A 20,266-nucleotide genomic window follows, 5' to 3' on the forward strand; every position below is an offset into this window, starting at 1 on the left:
CTTGGCTGCCTCTTGCACGCCGCTGTCAATCAAACGCTTGCTTGGAAGTTTTCTTGGCAAGTCTGGACAGGCTGCGCTCACTATCTTGAAATAATTCAGGTTTACAGCTCAAAGGTTGCCGCTGTTCGGCATTTGCGGCGCAGCGCAGTTTGATGTGTTGGACTGCTACACGGTGCAGCACTGTAAGTGATGCGGGCTTGACTGTTTTGAAGGTGAGCTGTGCCGCCCCCCCTGCGAGAACGGAGGCCGTTGCCTGGCCAATGAGAAGGGAGACTGGAGGTGCTACTGCTGGCCTGACTTTTCAGGGGAGCGCTGCGAGGTCAACCACTGTACAGACTACTGCCTGAACGGAGGCACCTGCATGGGCTCACCCCTGGGTGAGTCAGCTTCAACAATATACTGTCAAACACCAATTGCAGTGCACACATGATATCCCATGATTCCCTCTGGATATAGATAGTATGGCAGGGTAAAGGAAAACCTGGTATTCTAGTCTAATGAGGCTACTGCCAGTGGAGAAATTGGTCTGTCTCCTCTTCTACGATGGATTTCTCCCTGTATGATTGTTGAAAGTCAGTGCAAAATGGCGGCTCTAGAAAGAAGCCCTCGCTCTTTGATTCTGAGTTTTAGATCGCTAAACATTTTCTGCTATTGAATTCCAATGTAGCTGCACTAGAAATATCTCATGATGTCATGCGATGTCATGTTGTCTATGTTTGGGCAGTTATCCATGATGATAAAAAAAAAACAACAACCAGGAAATATCGAAATGGGCCCAGAAATGCAATGTTATTTGTTGTTTTTTTAAAATTCTGTTGAAGTGTTTTAGTTTTTTCCGTGAATGTGCTTAGCCGTTGAACCTACCAGTTTCAGATATTCAGCAGAGGGGATTAGTCACATATTTGACGATTTATTTCCTTTTTTTTTAACTTGTTGTGGAGAAACTTGTCTAAACTGACAATCCAGAATTTCTCACAAATACCTGGGTTCAAATTTAGTGGTAAAGAATGCCATGGAATACATTCAATACCTTGCTGGTGGTCATGAAATCATTGAGTGACAGCTGCCGTGTCATACTAGAAGTCCTCACTGCTACTACATCAGGAAGGAAACAGTGGTCATGAAAATGAACCTCACACTAACCTTTACATAGGGATGTTGGCCTATAGATTTATTTTGCCATGTGCCATATACATTCATCTTTTTGTCAAGGACATAGTGAACAGTAATTCAGACCGTACAACATTTCTCCGCTGCTCAGTAGTCAGTTATTTATGACATTAACATCACTGAGCTCATAAACATCCAGTGTGCGGTGTAATGGATGGTTCATGTGCTGTAATCCTGCTCCAGAATCCCTCTCTGTTGAACTCTGGACAGACTAAGCTTGCTGAAACAGACATTTTCAATTCAGAGTTGCCTGCCCACTTCACCTCGCACGCTGAACCAATGCATGATGGCTTTCGACCGCATTTGTCTTCCTTTCAATTTCCACACCTGCCTCATTTTTGCTGGAATTTGTAAAGATTCATCTGGCAGTTGAGAAGTTGTTTTTTCGCCAATGACGCTTCTAAAACACTTCTAAACTGTATTCTGCTCATCCCATGCAGCTCCGCTTCAGTCAGAGGAATCTAATTATAACTCGACTCTGTTCACACATTCATATAGGCCTACCGCATGTACAGTATCTGCTCTGGTGTTTATCTAACAACACGGCCCTGGAATCCTGAGATCTATGTTAAGATTTGGCTACGAGCGCACCGCTCTGCAGAGAGAGCCAATGGCTGAGGACCCAGATCCATTTTCTCACTTATTATAAACCTGGCAATGAGCTTTTTTTGTAATTGTCGCAAATGCTTTTAAAGTACTGCCTCATTAATTAGGCAGTTTTGTTAGGCTATGCATTAATGTCAATTGTCCAAATAATTCTTAAACATAATATTTGTAGGAGCCTATTGTAGCCAAGGTATAAATAAGGTTGTGCCAAAGAGTGGGCAGATTCAAATGTTGGCTTTTGATTTGTGTTTGAAGTGTGAGTTCATCACATCTCATGAGTCCATCTTTCTCCCCAGCTTTACTTTGGTTCATTCTACCTTCCATACGCTGAGCTGACAATGACAGACTGATGTTGTGCATAAATCTGCGACCAAGTCAACCTAACAAATAGAAATGGAAATATTAGATTTACAGATGAATGATATAAACAAGGGGGAAAATATGACCGGGATTTTCTATGATCCCCAAGTTGCAGAGATGTCATATTTATGGGCAGAGATCATGGAAACCTTGTCAACTGATGTTAATAGTTTTATTTTTTTTTATTACATTTTGAATTAAAATATATATACAGTATATACCCCATATATAAAATCCCAACCACATTTTAAAGATTCTACAAAGATAGGCTATAATAATTCTTAATTCCATAATAATACTTTGTTTGTGTCCATATTGTGAGAAGCGGGGCGGTGGATGGAGTATCTGTGGGTCAGTTGTTGTTGTTTTTTTTTATCCCAGTCTGCCACTGGTGTACAGTGTTCCACGTCTATGACAGTGTGCCCTTGTTTGTTTGTTTTGTTTTGATAAAATGCTCATCCTTTTAAATATTCTCCATTTTCCACTGGTCTTAAATTCCTCTTTTTTACTGCTAGAAATAAATCTGTTTCTATTTGTTTTGGCAGTTGAGAAAAATCTCTTCCCACCAGGAACTAAACAGATTTTTTTATTTTTTTTTATTTAACACGGTGTCCTCAGCTTGCTTCAAGGTGTCAGTGTTTGGATTTTTAAAACAGCTATACGTGACTTAAAAGCAAGATTAATCCTTACTGCTGCTCATTAAGTAAACTCAATACTGTAGCCTCTCTTATAAGATATAAGGATCATAGTTGATGGTTGCCATGGGATCACTGCAGTATGGCTAAGGTACTGAATTGTTGACAATCAGTCTTATTTTTTGCTTGATTCACCAGCGAAACCCCACACGCTGCACTGCATGATGAACTGTACTCCTGTTTACACCCGGACAGCGGAGAGGAGAGTGAAACAAAGTGTTGCGATATTTGTTGCGCTGCTGGGCATACATTGTCTGTTGGTTCATTCATGCTTTGCGATTGACTGGTTTTTCATAAAGGGAGAGGTCTCGCTGCATTGAGCTGCATGTCCCCCAGGCAGAAGAGTATTGGTCTAAATGAGTGATCGAGGATGAGCGAGGGAGAGTTTATTGTCAAATGAGTTTCCTCATGTACCCGCTTTGGTGATAAAGAGGGACTGCAGGCACCCTCGCAATCAATTAGAGGCTGGAAATTTTCCAGTTGTATCAATGAAAACTCCAGCAACAAGGTTTTATTGAAATCTTGCTTGCATGGGCCTCTGATTGGCAACCAAATTCTTCTGCCCATACCAAATCTGCTGTTTTCTGCTCATTTGTTATTATGTTGTAACATTAAAGGGTGATGTAATGCATTTTTTCATCAGAAAATGCTCTAACATATAAAAACCCATGCATAAAAGTAAATGATCTCCTAGTTCACAACAGGAAAAGTCTTTCATAATGGCAACATTTTGGCAGAATGTCCCTGGCAGTGGATGGTATTTGGGGCCATAAATGTAGGCTGTGATTTATTTACAATTCAGATCTGTGCCATGTCTCTCAGCGGACTTTCAGCTATGACTTACTTTTGCTTCAGTACTCTGGGGGTGTGATATATTATCTCGTCCTGTGATGGAGATGTATTGTTTTTGTTGTGTCTGTTTCACAAAGACATCTTTATAATCATCCATGGTAAAGCTAGGAAACTTGAACTTGAAACAAAAATCAGAATGCTCAGGAGTGACACTACTAACCCAACCGGCCTGATGAACATCCTGTTATCAGCTTTGTGAAAAATATTTTGTTTTACAAAAGTTTAAAAGGCAATAAGGTCCTATAATGATGGAAAGTGGATCCAATAATCATGAAAGTTGACGCACACATGCAGCTGATCTTGTTCTCCAAATGTGTCTCATTGACAAATCTTTTTTTTTTTTTTTTTTTTTGCTCAGCAACAACAAACCTTTATTCCTTTAATCTCATTTAATCAATCTCCTCAAATTTGTGCTAGGAACAAATATCAAAATTGGTGTGGCCCATCTCATAATGCATAGCCTCTGTCAGTATATACCAAGTTTCAGACATGAGCTATGAGTTCTGCATTGCCAGACATCTGCGCTGTTGCCCTCCTCTGACTACATGGCTGGCACTGTGACTGACTTACTTTTCACATCCTGAACAAGTAGCTAAAACGTCATTCTCTTGCCACTGTGCTTCAGCTTCACATGGGTTTGGAGTGATGTGTCATCAGCCTAACATTCTTCAATGTGAAAACTGAGGCACTCATGAGTTTCCCATCACTATCAATATTAGGTACGTTGATAGCTTGGAGCCTCATTCGCTTGGGACCTGACAACTGAGTCAGTGGCTTCTTGCAGATAGTTTCTTATTTGAGTTGATTGAAGAAATGGCATCAGGTGTCAACCTAGCAAACTTGGCGAACCCCATGGAGTGTTGAGTCAAAGTCCACTGCATATGGATGCTGAATCTAAGCTGAGTCATCTGAAATTTGCTAATGAAATACCCACGCTCAGTGTAAATTTTCCTCTTTGGTTTAGTGCAGGTTGACACCCTGGTATTACACAGCAACGACTATCTGCCATGTTTGTTTAGTGATTTTGGCATTACACAAAATCATTAGCTTCTCAAATGTAACTAGCTAGCTTGCAACAACAACAGACTGGTTACACTCATGCGGTGAGAAGGAGGGTGGTGTGTTTACTGGGACGAGGGAAGGTGGGACAAAAAATACAACCAATGATATTAAAATGAAAATGTAGAATACGTCAAGAATTTCATCCAATTCTAAGCCAATTATGAAACCACCAAGAGCAAGCCAAGGTCTACAATGCTTATTTAAAATATCACAAACTCTGATTTTCAGTATTCATCCACGCCAATTTACAGGCCAAGTGCCACATAACTGCGCAGAGAGCCAGAAAATTGCATTGCAAAAGTACATCATGTTCCACAAAGTTTTTTATAGCATACACTCTGCATACATATAAGCCATAAAGAAACACAAAAGTGAATAAAAAACAATGGGATAACAAAGCTGAATACAGCGGCTACCATTGCACAGTAGTAATTCACGTACTGCCCTCCATCTTTCTCTCTCTTTCTCTCTCCGTCTTTGTCCAGGTAAGCCTACATGCCGCTGTCCTGTGGGCTTCTCGGGGCCGTTCTGTGAGAGGAGGGTCTGTGACAACTACTGTTTGAACGGAGGAACCTGCGACGTCAGTCAGGGGAACCAGCCGGTGTGCCGCTGCATGGCAGAATACACCGGAGACCGCTGTCTTTACCGTGAGTCCCGCACCTGCTGCTTCCGAGATTAACACAACAGCAAACACAACAGCAAATGATGATTATCGTGCAACTTGACCTTTGACCATTGACATTAACCTGTCTTTCAAGCCGAGCGGCGTATAGAGCAGCGACAACAATGGCAACAACGAGGCATTCATTTGAATTCAGTTATGCTTCCTGGAAGTCTATAGAGCTAAGCATTTCAAAGTTCATAGAAAAATAGAGTGGCAACAAAAACAACATCCTAAGGCATTTTCTTTCCACAAACACCACATTTGCCTCTATTTGCAGATAAAGGAAATCAAAAAGCGACTGTCAAACAACCTTTGGGTGTTTCTGTGCTGTAGTGATAATGTATTTTCCTTTTCGTTGCAATGCTTTGTCATAATGGGTTGTGGGAAAACAATTTCAATTGCACACCATTAGTATTTTCCTACTGTTGCATGCCCAAGGGGTGATATGTTTTCATCTGTGGCTGAGATGTCATTTGATGCGGATAATTAAGTCCCATTAAAGCCCTGTAAAATTCCAATCAAACCAGCTTAAACTATGCTCCCAGTTTCTCATTATACACAACTCCCTCTCTCTCTTTGTTCCCCTGTCCCTCTCTCTCTCTCTCTCTCTCTCTCTCTCTCTCTCTCTCGCTCTGAATGGTTGAACAGACATCTGCCATCACTACTGTGTGAACTCCAGGGCTTGCACCTTATCCAGTAGCGGCTATGTGGAGTGTGTGTGTCCCGCCAGGTTTGAGGGAAACAAGTGTGAGGTGGACAAGTGTCTGCGATGCCACGGAGCTCCCTGCCTCATTAACGAGGAGACGGGAGATGTGGTCTGCAAGTGAGTGCTTGGTACCCGCTCACTATTCTTGTGTCTCGTCCTTCTTGCCATAATGCTAAGGTTTTAAAGTCCTCATCAACTGAGCAAAAACTCTCAACACTGTAGTATAATGTACTGTTATTCTCTACACTGCAACTAAATACAGTAATTGACAACAAGCTTGTTCCACACAATTAGCAAATCCACAGGCTGGATCCAGCCAGACCAATTGATTTGATTAATACTGAAAAATATATCCCTACCAATACACATTTGGCCCTAGAGCAATTTAGATTTTGGTTACATCACCCAATTAGAAAGCAGTTGAACACCCGTTCTTTATATCAAATAAGTACATGGTGGACAAAAAAAAAAATCATTGCATCATTTTTGCCTCTTGCAAAAGTATAATTTTCTGCTTGCTGCTAGCATCCATTATTTCTGCACCCCTCCAGTTGCACAAATGGCAGAATAGCACCCAGCTGTCAGCTGTGTGACGGATACTGCTACAACGGAGGCACCTGTCACCTGGACCCCGACACCAACCTGCCTTTCTGTCAGTAAGTCATCGCTTAATGGGTGGAGGAGAGTGGCAAAAAAAAAAAAAAAATCCAATGTTCTCCACTGTTATTCACACTCTCTTACCGTTTGCATTCAAATGCTGGCTCTATACCCCGAGACAGACTGGCCTTAAAAGCAGAACTGAAACTCTTCACTGGATACCATTTCGCTGGTTGGAGGAAAGTACAAGGTGGCTGTCTTCCTTTGGGAAGAAATCCTTAAGTTGAGGGAAGGTTTGATGCCACTATGTGGAGGCCGTGGCACAGCGGGGGGCTGAGTGCCGGCACACCATCACAGGCTGAGTGACACTTAACTGTGCCTTAAGGTTTTAAGCAGATAAAAAATGGCTTCAGACCCCTTCAAAGCTTACCATTCTGAACACATCACACCGTTCCGCAGTTAAGAACTGATGTCAGGCCTCAGTGAGCCTCTGCAGTGGTAGGTTTTAGAAGTCTGCTCCTAATAAGATCCTGAGCAGCGAGGTATGTGTCACTCTGGGTGTCCATGGCATGAGGTTCAATGGCAAAAACTTGTAGCAGACAAAGCCTTGACTGGCAGACATTAGGAAATCATCAAGTAGAAAGACGACTGAGAGTGTTGCTCATAGATTAATATCAGCTCAGCTATAATCAGGTGTGGTGCTGTTAAAAAGCTTCCCGTGGAGAAAATTGGAAATCTATTTCTAAAGCCAACCCTCAATCTCTTCTTCTTCTTTTTTTTAAACTGCCTATTGTCCACTGTAGTTAAAATGAAATTTGTGGCCATCACTCGCACATTCCAAGGGATAGAATCAATTTCTATGCAAATGATCCCATCTCATATTCCACGAGGTTAACAGATCTTGATAATGTGGTTTATTCATTTGCTGCGAGGCACAGAGATTATGTGAGATGATGGATATGTCTGTGTCAAGAAATCATAATGTTTGACCTTATACTCTGAGTAAATGTATATTTCATCAAGCCCACCCCCAAACCAAAACCTTCCAGGGCAGAGCTGTTTCAATTGTAATGATAATTAGCGAGAGTGAGTTAAGCAAGTTGCTAGCTACCGCACACAGACGGCAAAGAAAATATGCTCTTGGAAAAAACTTTTCAGCGATAAAATAGCTCTCCACAGTATCAGTCTCAAACCACTGCAGCAACTGTGCTGATCAGTTAAGAAACAAAAATATTTTCCTTACGAGCCTGTAACCAAGTAAACCACAACTCAGGTTATCAACAGGTCACTTTAAGAGCAGGCAGAAAAAAGGCTGCCATAGCTAACTATGAAATGAAATACAGAAAATAAGTAAATAGATAAAAGCATGTGTTATCTGACCACGACAGAACTCATGCTAGTCAAAGGGATGGACATGAAACCAGCAGCTCACCTCTAATCTCACAAGTCTGATTCTAATGTTACCATATTAAATCCAAGATTCAACTCTCGCTTTAACTGTTTCTGCCATTCTTTTCACAAGTGTAAGTATTCTTTTCACGACGGTATTTTATAAGGTCATAGAGTGGACCCTCGGTTTGGACAGGTCCCACTATCTCCTCAAACACAATAGTATAACATGGTTTTATAATAACATTATGAATTTTGCTGCAATGTTGACAAATGTCAATAACTTTGGACAGAGTTTTGGGTCCCAAAACGTATTCTGCCACCTCGTTTATACTATCGAAACATTCGTCTTCTTTTTTTATACCAATCCTCCACTTACACTCGGAGTTAAATAGCAACTTTACCACAGCAGTAAGTTTTCAGGGGGGTTCTGTTTACATGCAGCCCTTCCCACTTCTGATTGGTTGAATCCATTCAACAGCCAAACAGAGGCGGGATTTGTGGTAAACGGCGTGCTACACGGCGATTTAGGTCGCTGTCAGTTTTTAATATGGTAATATAAAAATTTGACCTTTGAGATCACCCGATATGTCAGATGGCTGTAGCGCAATGACATGAGCGTGTGAACATTTTTTTTTTCACTTGATTCAATATATATCACTTCAGGTGCAAGGCTGTGAGAGACAGTTCTTCAACATCACACTAGGATTGAGTGTGAGTTCTCAGTGCATGTGGCAGGATGTCTAGTTGCATTGATGTGCAGACAGCAATTTTTACATCTGAGTCTGACTTTAAGGCAAAAATTAAAAAGATGTGAACATACTTTTTATCATATTTTGAACATGTGCATCATGATATAGCATACACTACATATCTTCTACAGCATATATGTATGCCTTTTTTCAAAACATGTACATCTTGATACTGTATGCATATTTTATGACTTTTATGACTTTTCTGCCATTTGCTAAACTCCTGGGAATTTTGTGAAAACAAACATCTGAGATTATATACTCATATTTAAATAAATTTAAATCTCCGGCATTGGTTGTCTCATTACAATTACATGCTTTATTTATCAAAGAAATCAACATCTAAGATGTGAAACTGCTATAATAGATTATTCTCCTGCAGATGTTCTCTATAACTTGGCAGCTAAGACAGTCCTGCAGTGGAGATGCTTGTGTGGGTTTTGGAGGACTGTAATTTGCTTAATGCAGACACAACTTCAGCTTACTCCAAGTTATTACTGAAGCTGCTGAAAGGGACCAAACAGTGTGTCAGTCTCCATTCATCAAGGAGCCAACAGTGCAACGATATACATTCTCTGGGCCCTTTTATCACTCCCAACACAATGTTTTGCAGCTGCACGTCAGGGTTCAAGAACCAACGTTGTGATGAGCTGGCCAACCCCTGCGATTACTTCTGTCAGAATGAGGGGATGTGCACAATAACAGCCCTTAACAAACCACGCTGCAAGTAGGTCCCTCTCAACTCTCCGGCTGCATCCAGAGCCCACTCGCCCCCTTTCGTCCACACCCTCACCCCCACTCCATCCGGCTCCATTTCAGCCCCACACCAGTGTACGGTCCTCTTGTCACAGTTCCGCCTTGTTGCAACTGATAATGTAATAACTGCCGGATGATGCAACGACCTGTCAAAATGTAAGAAAATGAGCCTTTACTGGGTTGACAATGTAACAAAAACATTAACCGGCGATTATTACTTCATAAGGTCATGATCACATTGGATGCTTTTTGGACAGGTCTGCGCCTTTATTCCAGTCATCTTCATTGATTTGGTTTCCTCCAACCTATGTGCCTTGGCATTTTGGACGGAATGTGTTTTGTGGCGCTGCTCTGGGCTCCAAGTTGAACATGTCAAATCTTTAACCACACTGCACATTATTGCATCCTCGGTTTCACAAGCTGAACAAGCCGGTCGAGCCGCTGCACTGTCAGGTGAAAATAGCCCTTTGGAAGAGGCACTAGGCTGTAGGCAGAGCTCTTGTAGGAGATGCTAAAAGTCTCAATGCTCTATTCTCCCTTGGAGGACGTCATGTTCCCGCATCCTCCACCTCAGAATGGGCTCCTCATCCTCTTCTTCAAGAGCAAGCACTAAACTTTCTCTTATCCATTTATATTTTCAATGTTATGTCCTTTGTTACTTCAGGTTAGCTAGCTAAGTCTAATTAGTTAGCTTGCATTGTTGTCAAATTCTGTTTTGCTCTCTGACCTCTTGCTCTCTGTTACCAGCAACGCTCACAGCTGCGCCTTGCTTTTGAGCAGGAGGAAAAGCCTCTTATTTGATCACAGCCTTAGAGATGTAGCATATGTTTAAACGATATGTTCAGCGATTTTGGACCGATATATAAGTTGTCTCTTACTTACCTGCAGTACTTGGACCTGCAGAGAATATTGACTCCTGAGTTAGCTGTCGGTTGAAACGGCAAATTCCTGTTGCTAGGCCTCTTACTGCTAACAATGAGTCCAAACATGGTTTGTCAAAATATCTCCAAAAAAGCCAGTCTGTGAAAACGATATGGCGACCAACCAACATATTTATATTCACAGCCTGGAAAGTAGTGGCACTGCACCACTCAGTTGATAGTCTTCTACCAAACTCTACTGTTTACAATCTGACCCACAAACCACTTTTGGACTCATTGTTAGCAGTAAGAGGCCTAGCAACAGGTTAGCCATTTCAACCGACAGCTGACTCTGGAGTCAATATTCTCTGTGGGTCCAAGTACTGCAGGTATGTAAGAGACAAATTATATATAGGTCCAAATTTGGCAAACTTATCCTTTAACTGATGATGTAATAATATTGACTAATAATGAAATAACTCAAAAGATTAAGAAGACTGTAATGACTCAAGTTATTACATTATTAGTCAGTACTATTATTAGCACATCAGTTGTTACAACCCCTATAAAGTAATAATCACCAATTAATGTAATAATTTCTAATAATGTAATAAAGTAATGTTATAACATTATCTGGCTATTTATTACATTAACAGGCTGTATTACATTTGTGATGCATTTAGAGCACCATTTTTGTTACATTTTGACCAGTTATTACATGATCTGGCAATTATTACATTATCAGTTGCTGCACGACTCCACTCTGTACCTTTACTGCCCCTCACTACCACCCATCCACCCATCCCATTCAGCCCTTGCCTGGCACGCAGGAAGCGGGGGGGACACTCAAAAGTGACACTGTGTGTGTGTGATGTGAGACTGTGATGTGGGCATCAGTCTGCATCTGCAACCTGTGCATGATGGCAAGTTGAATATGGTCCTTGTTAGTTATTGATCGATGATGATGTACGCGGCTTCTTGAAAAAGGTTGATATACTGTAACACCTTGTCAGTGGTTGTTGTTTATTTTCCTCAACATTAATACCGACAATAGAGGATAAGATGAGAATTTATTTGTTAATTTCTTAAGGAATTGCTGTTTTGGTGGTTTACGCTTCCCAAAGGAGACTCCCCGCTACCCACTGTCGCCCATTAAAATTCATGCTGGTTCTCGCTGTGACATTTCGTTCTATGAGGGCGTGATTCATTTCCCGTATGTATGGGGGTGCATTCTTATTTATGATAGCCTGATGTTCCGATTCTTAGAGTGCATGTAATTTAGAGTAATTTCATTCTATCATCATCCAGTTGCACCCGCCAGATCATTCATGCTTTACGGACCCATCTGCGTCAATCATGTGAAATTGGATATCACCTCCTCTAACAAGGGTCATACATCACACCCATCGGACCCCATTCGAACGCAAATGAGATGACGACTTGTTGTCCTGCTGTCTTCATGTTTTTTTTCTCCCACTGAATATTCAACATGTTAATGTTCACGAGCTGTTTATGGACACAGCATGTAAATATCTAGTGTATTTCCCTCCAGGTGGTATGTTGTTTGTGTTGGATCAAAGCACTCTGTAGAAAGACTGAAACGTCTGTATCGTAATGCATCGTGTAAGCCATGGTCGTGCTGTTCAGTTCAGTGTTGTGTTGTGTGGTGGTTTCCCGGCAGTCTTTGATGCTAGGAGAAGGCTGCAGAGCGCTAACAGTGGTTGATTTACTCTCTCTGTTGACCTCCTTCAGATGTTCAGCCAATTGGGCAGGAACACAGTGTGAGAGGCCCGCCCCTAAGAGCAGCAGATCAGACAACACCAGTGGAGGTGAGTACAGCCACTTACTCAGGATTTCAAATTTGTCTGTATTTATGTGGAGATATGGTCAAAGATGTTTAATGGAGACATTGAAAATTAGATTTTGTTTGAATGGTTAAATGTAAACTCCTTTTTCCCAGGCAGTTTCAGACTCTAGGAAACGCATCACAACTGGACTTGGTCCTGATTGGCTCCCCTTCATTAAACAATTACTGAAATCCAATTACTGAAAGCCTCCAGTCAACACGTTTACCTCATTTGAATTAGAGGAGCTGGTGTTGGCGGCAAATCAGGGTCCAGTATTGTGAGGACTTCACATTCATTCAATACCCTTTTAACTAAACTACATTTATTTGCAAAACATTATGAAGAACATTATTCTTATCCTAAGCTGTAGTAGATTTGAACCTTGAAATTGTGAAACAAATACCAGGCCTCATTTGCTAGACTGGATTTAAAGATTTTTGTTAGTGTTCAAAATTACCTAAGTGGTTAAATAGTACCTTTTTATCACTTAAAACTTATTAGTGCTTTCTTTAATTTATTTTTAATCATACATGTTTATGACTTATTTATTGTATATTTATACTAGCTGACCACTACTATTTACAGATTGCTGCTAAACAGAATTCTGTTGTACTTGTTACAATGACAATAAAGAAACTAAAGATGATGCATCCTGATAGTAGCTTGACACATCGTTCTATAGCTTGAGATTATCTTTACAACAAATATAACATGTGAAAGGACAGTGGGTCTATGACTGTTGGAAATGTGTGGTCATTTGTGTACTGGTACAGAACAACCTTTGCTTCATACTTTTCCAAACTTTTTGTCTAATTGCCACACTTTGCCAGACCTGGAAATGGCCAAATATACAGTATGTTCCATACTTGTCTAGACTTTCGAGACCTGTGCAGGAACCCTTAAAATGAAAACCCACATAGCATATTGCCTCACCTCAGAGCTGGATCCAAGTCCGAGCCAGAAAAGCTACCTTGTGGGCAGCAGCACCCTTGAGGTTAGAAAAGGAAGCTTGTGGCTGGTGTTTTAAATTCAGTTGGGGAACAACTACCAGCAATGTACTTTTCAGTGAGGCATTGAAACTCCAGCCGCTTCGCTGTGGCTGATCATCGGCCAGCAGCAGAGGATTGTCAGAGCAAAGGGAGAAAATGTAGAACAAATTAAGCTACTCAAGGTCGATGGATGCTCTAAGAAAGCGCCTTTATTGGTACAGAAAAACCGACCCGTTTCAGCAGAAAGCCTTCAAAGAGACAATGGATCTTAAATGCCGTTCCAAAATGTTCATTTCAGTCAGAATAAAGGGAGATTTATATCCGCGGAGAAAAAGTGTGCAGTCAGCCTGCCCCGGTGTTTTTTTTTTAAAATATGGTCTTTTTTGCAAGATCTACACATCAGCTGTGGTTACACATAGCAATATCTGACCCCATCTCACCTCTCTCCCATCCCTACTCATCTCTCCACCCCGTCTCTCCTCTGTCTGTGCCCTAGGGAGCATAGCTATCATTGTGCCTCTGGTCCTGCTGGTCATCTTGATTGTGACGGTGGTGGCAGGCGTTTTCATCTGCAGACGGAGGCAGAGGTAAGAAAAAAAATAAATAAAAAAAACATAAAAAGCTTGAATAAACCGTGCACACAGGCTAGCCAGCCAGCAGATGTTGAGAAATCCAACGCTGCATTTCACAGCTTTGAAGATCAATAGATATCTTTGCCGTATAAATGAAAAGTTGTCAGTTTGAACAGATTGGGTGGAATGATTGCCCTCTGCAGTAGGCCTCTGATTAGAATTCAGCTTTATGGACTGCTCAGTCAAATTATGCACTCCAGGCGCGCTAGTTGGTGTGATGTTATTTGTTGTGTGGAGCCGTGCGGCGGGCCGAGCGGCGCGGCGCGTGTCACGGTAATGACGGCTGGCTGTCCTCCACCTCCCGTCGCCCCAGGGGGAAACGCGTGCAGAGGCAGCCCATGACGAACGGAGGGATAAACGTGGAGATCGGCAACCCGTCGTACAACATGTACGAAGTGGACCATGACAACCACGCCGACGCAGGCAGCCTGCTGAGACCCAACTTCACACTGGACCCTCATAAGGTTGGTTCCTCTGGCTTATTAGGATAGGATAGAACTCTCTGCCACTACTTTCACAGCAACCTGAATCTTTACATCTGTCCTGGAATCAAGCTTGATGATTTGAGTCTAATGTTAGTTATTTTTCCATCCCCAGACTCTTATCATATTGTGTGGAGGAAAAAATAATACCTTCAGTTTCCATAGAAATTATTTGTTAGTTATTTGTGCTCTTGCAGATAGCAGTGGCACTTGGGTTCAATGAGGAATGTTCACAATGCTGTCAAGCCATTTGTAGAGAAACTAAAGGACAAATTCTTTTCCCACAGCGACACACCTGAAAAATGTTATGTTTGTCCTTCCACTACTAGAATAGAACCTTTTTAGCCAAGCCACTCTAGGAGGTGAAGGTTGTTCATGTCAGGATACAAACATTTGCTTGGATTACTGAAATACAATACACTGCAGGGGCCAAAGCGTATTCAAAATGAACACATATATACTGTATGCATACATAGCAAAATCATCAGTGTTAATTTGACGCTGAAAGTGTTCAAATCAGCACTTGAGGATGTGGATACATGACAGTTCTATCAGTCCACACCCATCAGAGTTAATATAACACTTTTAAGACAGAGCCATATCAGCTCTATGAGCAAACAAACACTCCAGTCAACACTTGTCAAGTCCAAATAATTGTCACTGAAAAAACAACACTTATTAACACTGGAGAAATTGTTGTGTACCTTCGTTAATGTCCAGTGCTGTCTAATTTTTGGCTTAATTGTGTTTAAATGCAAGAATGCAATGACATCAACCAGCCCAACATCAACTAATAGAATACTGTGTGCATGTTTTTGGTTGTTTTTGCTCCAGTAACTGGGCAGATGTGGCACCTAGTTGGGATAAGCTAGGTTCTATCACATTAAGATTTGTACGTTGTGTAAACCACAAGGTGATGTTTCATCTAGCTGCTGATTTATTCTGTACATAGACCTCAGCCCCGCACTAACACTCAATATCAAATGAATCATAACACCTTCACTGATGTTGTTATTTAGCTCACCCGCTGGAGCTTCAAGCCTAATGCTATTGCTTCTTGCCCTGCCAACTTTGACATCTGCTATTGTCAGTCCAATCTGGCTGTATTTTCAAGAGACTCGCCGGCTTGAATCTTAACTAGTTTCTCATATTCCACTATCTCCTCCTCATGTGAATGGAAGTGTTCCAGCCCGATTTCCCTATTTGAAACTGTTGAAACTAGTACAGTTTCCATTTCCTATTAAAGATTAGTCATGTAACCGACAACCGGATCGATGGTAAATGCCTGTGTGTGTACATGTGGATCACCGGTTTTATTATTCAGTGCATGACATTGTTCGGTGTAGTCAAATTTACCTTGGTATGATGAACAGAGGCGGTGCTTGTTTTGTTGCAGGGCTGGTGTGTAAAATCCACTGACCCTCGCGCCTTAGGCAATCATGCTGTGCCCAAGGAGGTTATCCCTGGACAGGTGAATTTTCCAAACTTTACCCCATATTTAATTGATTAAGACAAGGTTAATGCCTACGTACTCCTACATAGGGTATGCAGGACATAGCAGTGTGCGCTGGGAAGTTACCTAGCAAACATTTTGACGTTGATACGATGGCCTGTACCAACGCTAAAAACCTGTGTAAATTTAGCACCAAAATGAAAGTTGAGATGAAGTCCATAGTCGTCCATAACTGCTCGTTTTGTAAAATCTGGACCTAAATATCTTTCCAATTCGTTCAAAACAGTTGCCAAAGATGTTTTAATGTTTTTTTTACTAGGGATGGGACGATAATCTTATCTCACGGTACGAGATGCAATGCGATATGGGGTTCACGATTCAATACAACCACGATATGATGTAATAAATAAACCTTCAATGACAACAAAGTCTGACTGTGCAGAATTCTGTTTATTTCTGAGACACAAATCTTTCTAGCGATGGCATTGTCTTGCTAGAATGTAAACAACAATTTAAAAATGGCATTCCAAAGTGTGAATAATATCATTTGGATGGAGAGCTTGTGAAATTGTGATGGTCAAGCGTCTCATTTGTGATTACTACAGCAGAATAACATGGAGCTTATATCGCGATTCATTTTTCTGCCCCGCGATACATCTTGTCACATTATATATTGAACTTCATTATATCGTCCCGTCCCTATTTTTACCATGCCATGAAATCATGAAGTGAAAATTCAGTTCATGTTAAACCACCTGCTGCACGTCGCCGTTTGTCAAATGCTTGCTGGGTAATAAATTCCACTAATATGCATGGGCCATTTCCTTTTCTTGCCTCTGCATTGCTTCAGCTGTAGCACAACTCAGATTTACTCGCCTGTTTATTCTCTCAACATCTGAGTGTAGAGCATTCCCCACTCAGCCGAGACATAATCGCAGCGACCTTTCCCTTAAGATGATAACTGTTCTGAAGTCATCTAGGCAAATACTAAAGTCTCTTCTCTTCCCTCTCCTTGCTTCCTTCCTTTTCTCCTCCTGCGCAGCCCATGAACTACTCCAACCCAGTGTATGCAAAGATCTATATGGATGGACAGAACTGTCGGAAGCCAGTCATCAATATTGACGAGAGGAGAGAGCTACTCCCAAAGAAACTAGAGGGGACAATTCATGAAACCGCCGCATAGCCTGACTTTACACTTTCTACTCCTTTTTTACCACAATGTACAAATGTATAAAACGAAGGAGGAAACAAGAATTTTCTATTTCCTATCAGGCTCTTGGTTAGGTTTTATTGGTTTAGCATCAGCATAATGTCCTTGTTTGTGTGCTGAACAGTTTTTTTTTTTTTTTTTTCGTTCTCTGTTTGCTTTCTAATGTTTGTCAAACATTAGTTTTACAGCGCTATATACCGTATGACATTGAAGTAAAAGCTGCTGAGTTACAAAAAACTTTATTAACACCAGAATCCACACTTGTGCACAGTTTAAACCTTAAGATGCAGTGCTCAAACCTGTACCTGTACCTGTCTCTAGTTCGAGCGGAACGGACACGAAGGTGACGCCAAGGTGACGGAATGCAGGTTTGGCTCAATTTTCTGAACAACATATAAGTATCTTAGAGAATAGTTACGTGGTTTATTTCTGATAGAGGCAATTTTTTGTTTTTTTATTTGCACACATCACGTGATGTACGGATCATATTATAGCTTCACAACAGCAGTGGAGCTTGATGTCTTTACGGTTTTTTTTAGTCTCGGGACACGACGCGATGGATCGACCTCGACTGGATTTCCGGTGAAGGCCGTCATCTCAACACGCTCCTTTCTCCACGTAGTATCTAATTCCATAGGTGTACGGTCTTCTCTGTGTTCCTTTACGTCTGTTTTCCATTTCCACGGATTTCAGTTCTGCTCTGTTACGACAGTAGAACCCCGTACAAACTTGTGCTTTGGTGAAAGAGATTGAAGCCCACCTTGAATGTTCTGAGATCCACAATCCCAGATCCCGTACTGTACACTGAAACGACAGATACTGAATACCATATTTTTCTAGGTCTCGTGTGTCAGCAGACGGCTTAAGGATGTAGACGAGGAAGAGATTTACCACAGCTACACAAAAAGGTTATCGAGAGAGTTATTATAAAAACACATCTGTTACTTCGGAAAAGGAAGACGATAAATATAAGAAATTTTATAATTTTGTATTTGATTTGTATGTTGTTTGGCTGCTTGTATTTTGAAGAAATGTATTAAATGTAAGTAATTTTTATATAAAATGTAAATCGATATCGAATAAAGGGGGCTTATTTCCACTTGAAGTGTCCCTTTCAGTTGAATTTAGGCCGCGGCAGATCGCCACACACCTTGAACATGATCTAGTTGCTATTGTACAGTAGTACTTCAAAGCAGTTTAGTCATAAGGTGTCAACAATAAATGTAATTTACTATCCACCTATGATAGATGTGTTGGAAAAGTGCAGGCACAGCCCTAACCGCCTGTCCAGCCAGTGATCAAAGTGGCAGAGATGTTATATTTTCAGGGTTCACATGGCCACTGACCTAACAAGTCAATCAACAGTGTGAGGCATCTTACCTGCTGTGTAAAGGGGGCAGATGATGGGGGATTATTGCCCTCCCAGTGTGTGCAGGAAGGCCAAGAGCATTCATTACCTGGTGGGGACACGGCATCAGCGCCACCCGCTGAATAATAATTCAGTTTCTATTCACTTTCCTCACAATGGCTGTCTCTCCATCCCTCGGCACTTCACCTCCCGCCTCACCATGGCAACCGGAGGAGGCGGCGGCGCTCCTGCCCTTTCTCCGTCTTTCTCTGCTGTCTGCGCTATCTGCCGGATCTGCCGGCCCTCCCGGCCCATCACGCCACATGTTGATGATGGCACCAAATAGGTGTCTGCAGGTTCCAGCTTCCTGCCTTGTCCTCTGCAGTGAACCTTTGTAGGAATGAAGAAGCCGGTCAGAAATCTGCCATGATAATACAAGGCAGTCATGTTCCAACCTGTAGGCCTAGTTCACCTGGAAACTTGAAATGACAAAAAAATATATACTAATAATAACTCAAGTTCATCAGAGATCAGTTATTTTAGCTTGGTAATTAATTAAAATAAGCTGCAAAAATAAATACAAGTAAAAAGTATGTTTTTTTCCTGCCCCATAGCTCCAAATGACCATATTATATCTGCAGGGGGGTTGATAGGGTTGTTGATCAATACCAATGAGTAATGATTACTTCAGCAGCTGCTGAGATTTCTGGCTTTCAAAACTCACTTTCTGGTCAGTACGCTGATTTGGAACAAAAACTCCCCACCCACTGGAGTTTCAAGACACTCCTAATCCCACCCAACACACACACAGAAATACACACACACTTACTGCCATTTTCAGCTGACAACGATGGAGGACAGTGGTGACATCTAATGACATTTAATCTACGAAGGCTAGAAAGTCTCATTCTCAAGCCAAAAAATAAATGACAAAGTAGTATTATTATACCAGTATTTAGCTTGGTGATATATTACCTCTTCACTAGATGTTGGATCTTGGCTCTAATTAGCTATCTTACTCCTCTCTATTGTGAAAAATTCACATTATTATTTATGTCCATTACAGGCTACCATACGCTGTGTCAGAGACCTGTCAATTTTGTAATTCCTACTGGTCACAGATAGTGCTCGATAAGTCATAGATTACTTAATGCCACACAAATCAATAAAGGGCAGTGATTTATATATAACTCTAACAAAGTCTCTCATTTCTGATCTTGAGAACAGCAATACTGTCCACCAAAACTGAAGATTGAGTCTTACACATTGATAAACACTAGAAAGGCTGTTAAACTCCAGTCTGTGGCCTGTCCAGCATTAATGTCTGCATCCACTGCAGCCTGTTGAATAACTGCTACCAGCCCATATGGTGCAAAATCAAGAGTGCAAAAGAGGGCAAAACACAAATAGGCAAAAACCATTATGATGATGATTTACTAAACGTTTTGAGAGACAATCATTATGAACTCAGTCCATTAATGGGGGGAGGCTTTCATGGACACCAAACCAATTAAACTGTGAGTGTAGTGGATTTTGTGTGGAACTGATATACTATATCAGCTGATAGTTTACTGTACTGGAAAACAAAATGGGGCTACAATTCACAAATTTCTGTCATTATTGCATATCAGAGTAGAGCAAAATGTAAATGTGGCACAGCTGAGCTGGTTGCTACCAACTAACCCATAATTTATTTTAATTTTGTTGAATATCTGTTGGTCTAATTGTTCAATTTACTTGCAATTGAGATTAGTGAAAACTCAGTAACCTATTTCTATAACAGTCAGAGTTATAGAAAGCACTTTTTTCTATTTTTGCCAACAACTTACCTGCTGC

General features: G+C 41.2%; 1 protein-coding gene across 1 annotated transcript in view; it reads left to right on the top strand.

Moving 5' to 3' along the window:
* lrp1bb (low density lipoprotein receptor-related protein 1Bb) overlaps positions 1-18,181 on the top strand; it is a 252,324-nt gene extending 234,143 nt beyond the window's left edge. The window contains exons 85-94 of the mRNA XM_078285934.1: positions 213-377; positions 5,231-5,392; positions 6,058-6,232; positions 6,667-6,771; positions 9,467-9,580; positions 12,222-12,298; positions 13,802-13,892; positions 14,251-14,401; positions 15,816-15,890; positions 16,915-18,181. Coding sequence (XP_078142060.1) covers positions 213-377; positions 5,231-5,392; positions 6,058-6,232; positions 6,667-6,771; positions 9,467-9,580; positions 12,222-12,298; positions 13,802-13,892; positions 14,251-14,401; positions 15,816-15,890; positions 16,915-17,055 — 1,256 coding nt within the window. The 3' untranslated portion in view covers positions 17,056-18,181. The remainder of the gene's footprint in view (positions 1-212; positions 378-5,230; positions 5,393-6,057; positions 6,233-6,666; positions 6,772-9,466; positions 9,581-12,221; positions 12,299-13,801; positions 13,893-14,250; positions 14,402-15,815; positions 15,891-16,914) is intronic.
* Positions 18,182-20,266: the final 2,085 nt, after the last annotated feature.

This window comes from Centroberyx gerrardi, chromosome 10 (assembly GCF_048128805.1).
Source record: "Centroberyx gerrardi isolate f3 chromosome 10, fCenGer3.hap1.cur.20231027, whole genome shotgun sequence".
In the NCBI taxonomy this organism is placed as follows: Eukaryota; Metazoa; Chordata; class Actinopteri; order Beryciformes; family Berycidae; genus Centroberyx; species Centroberyx gerrardi.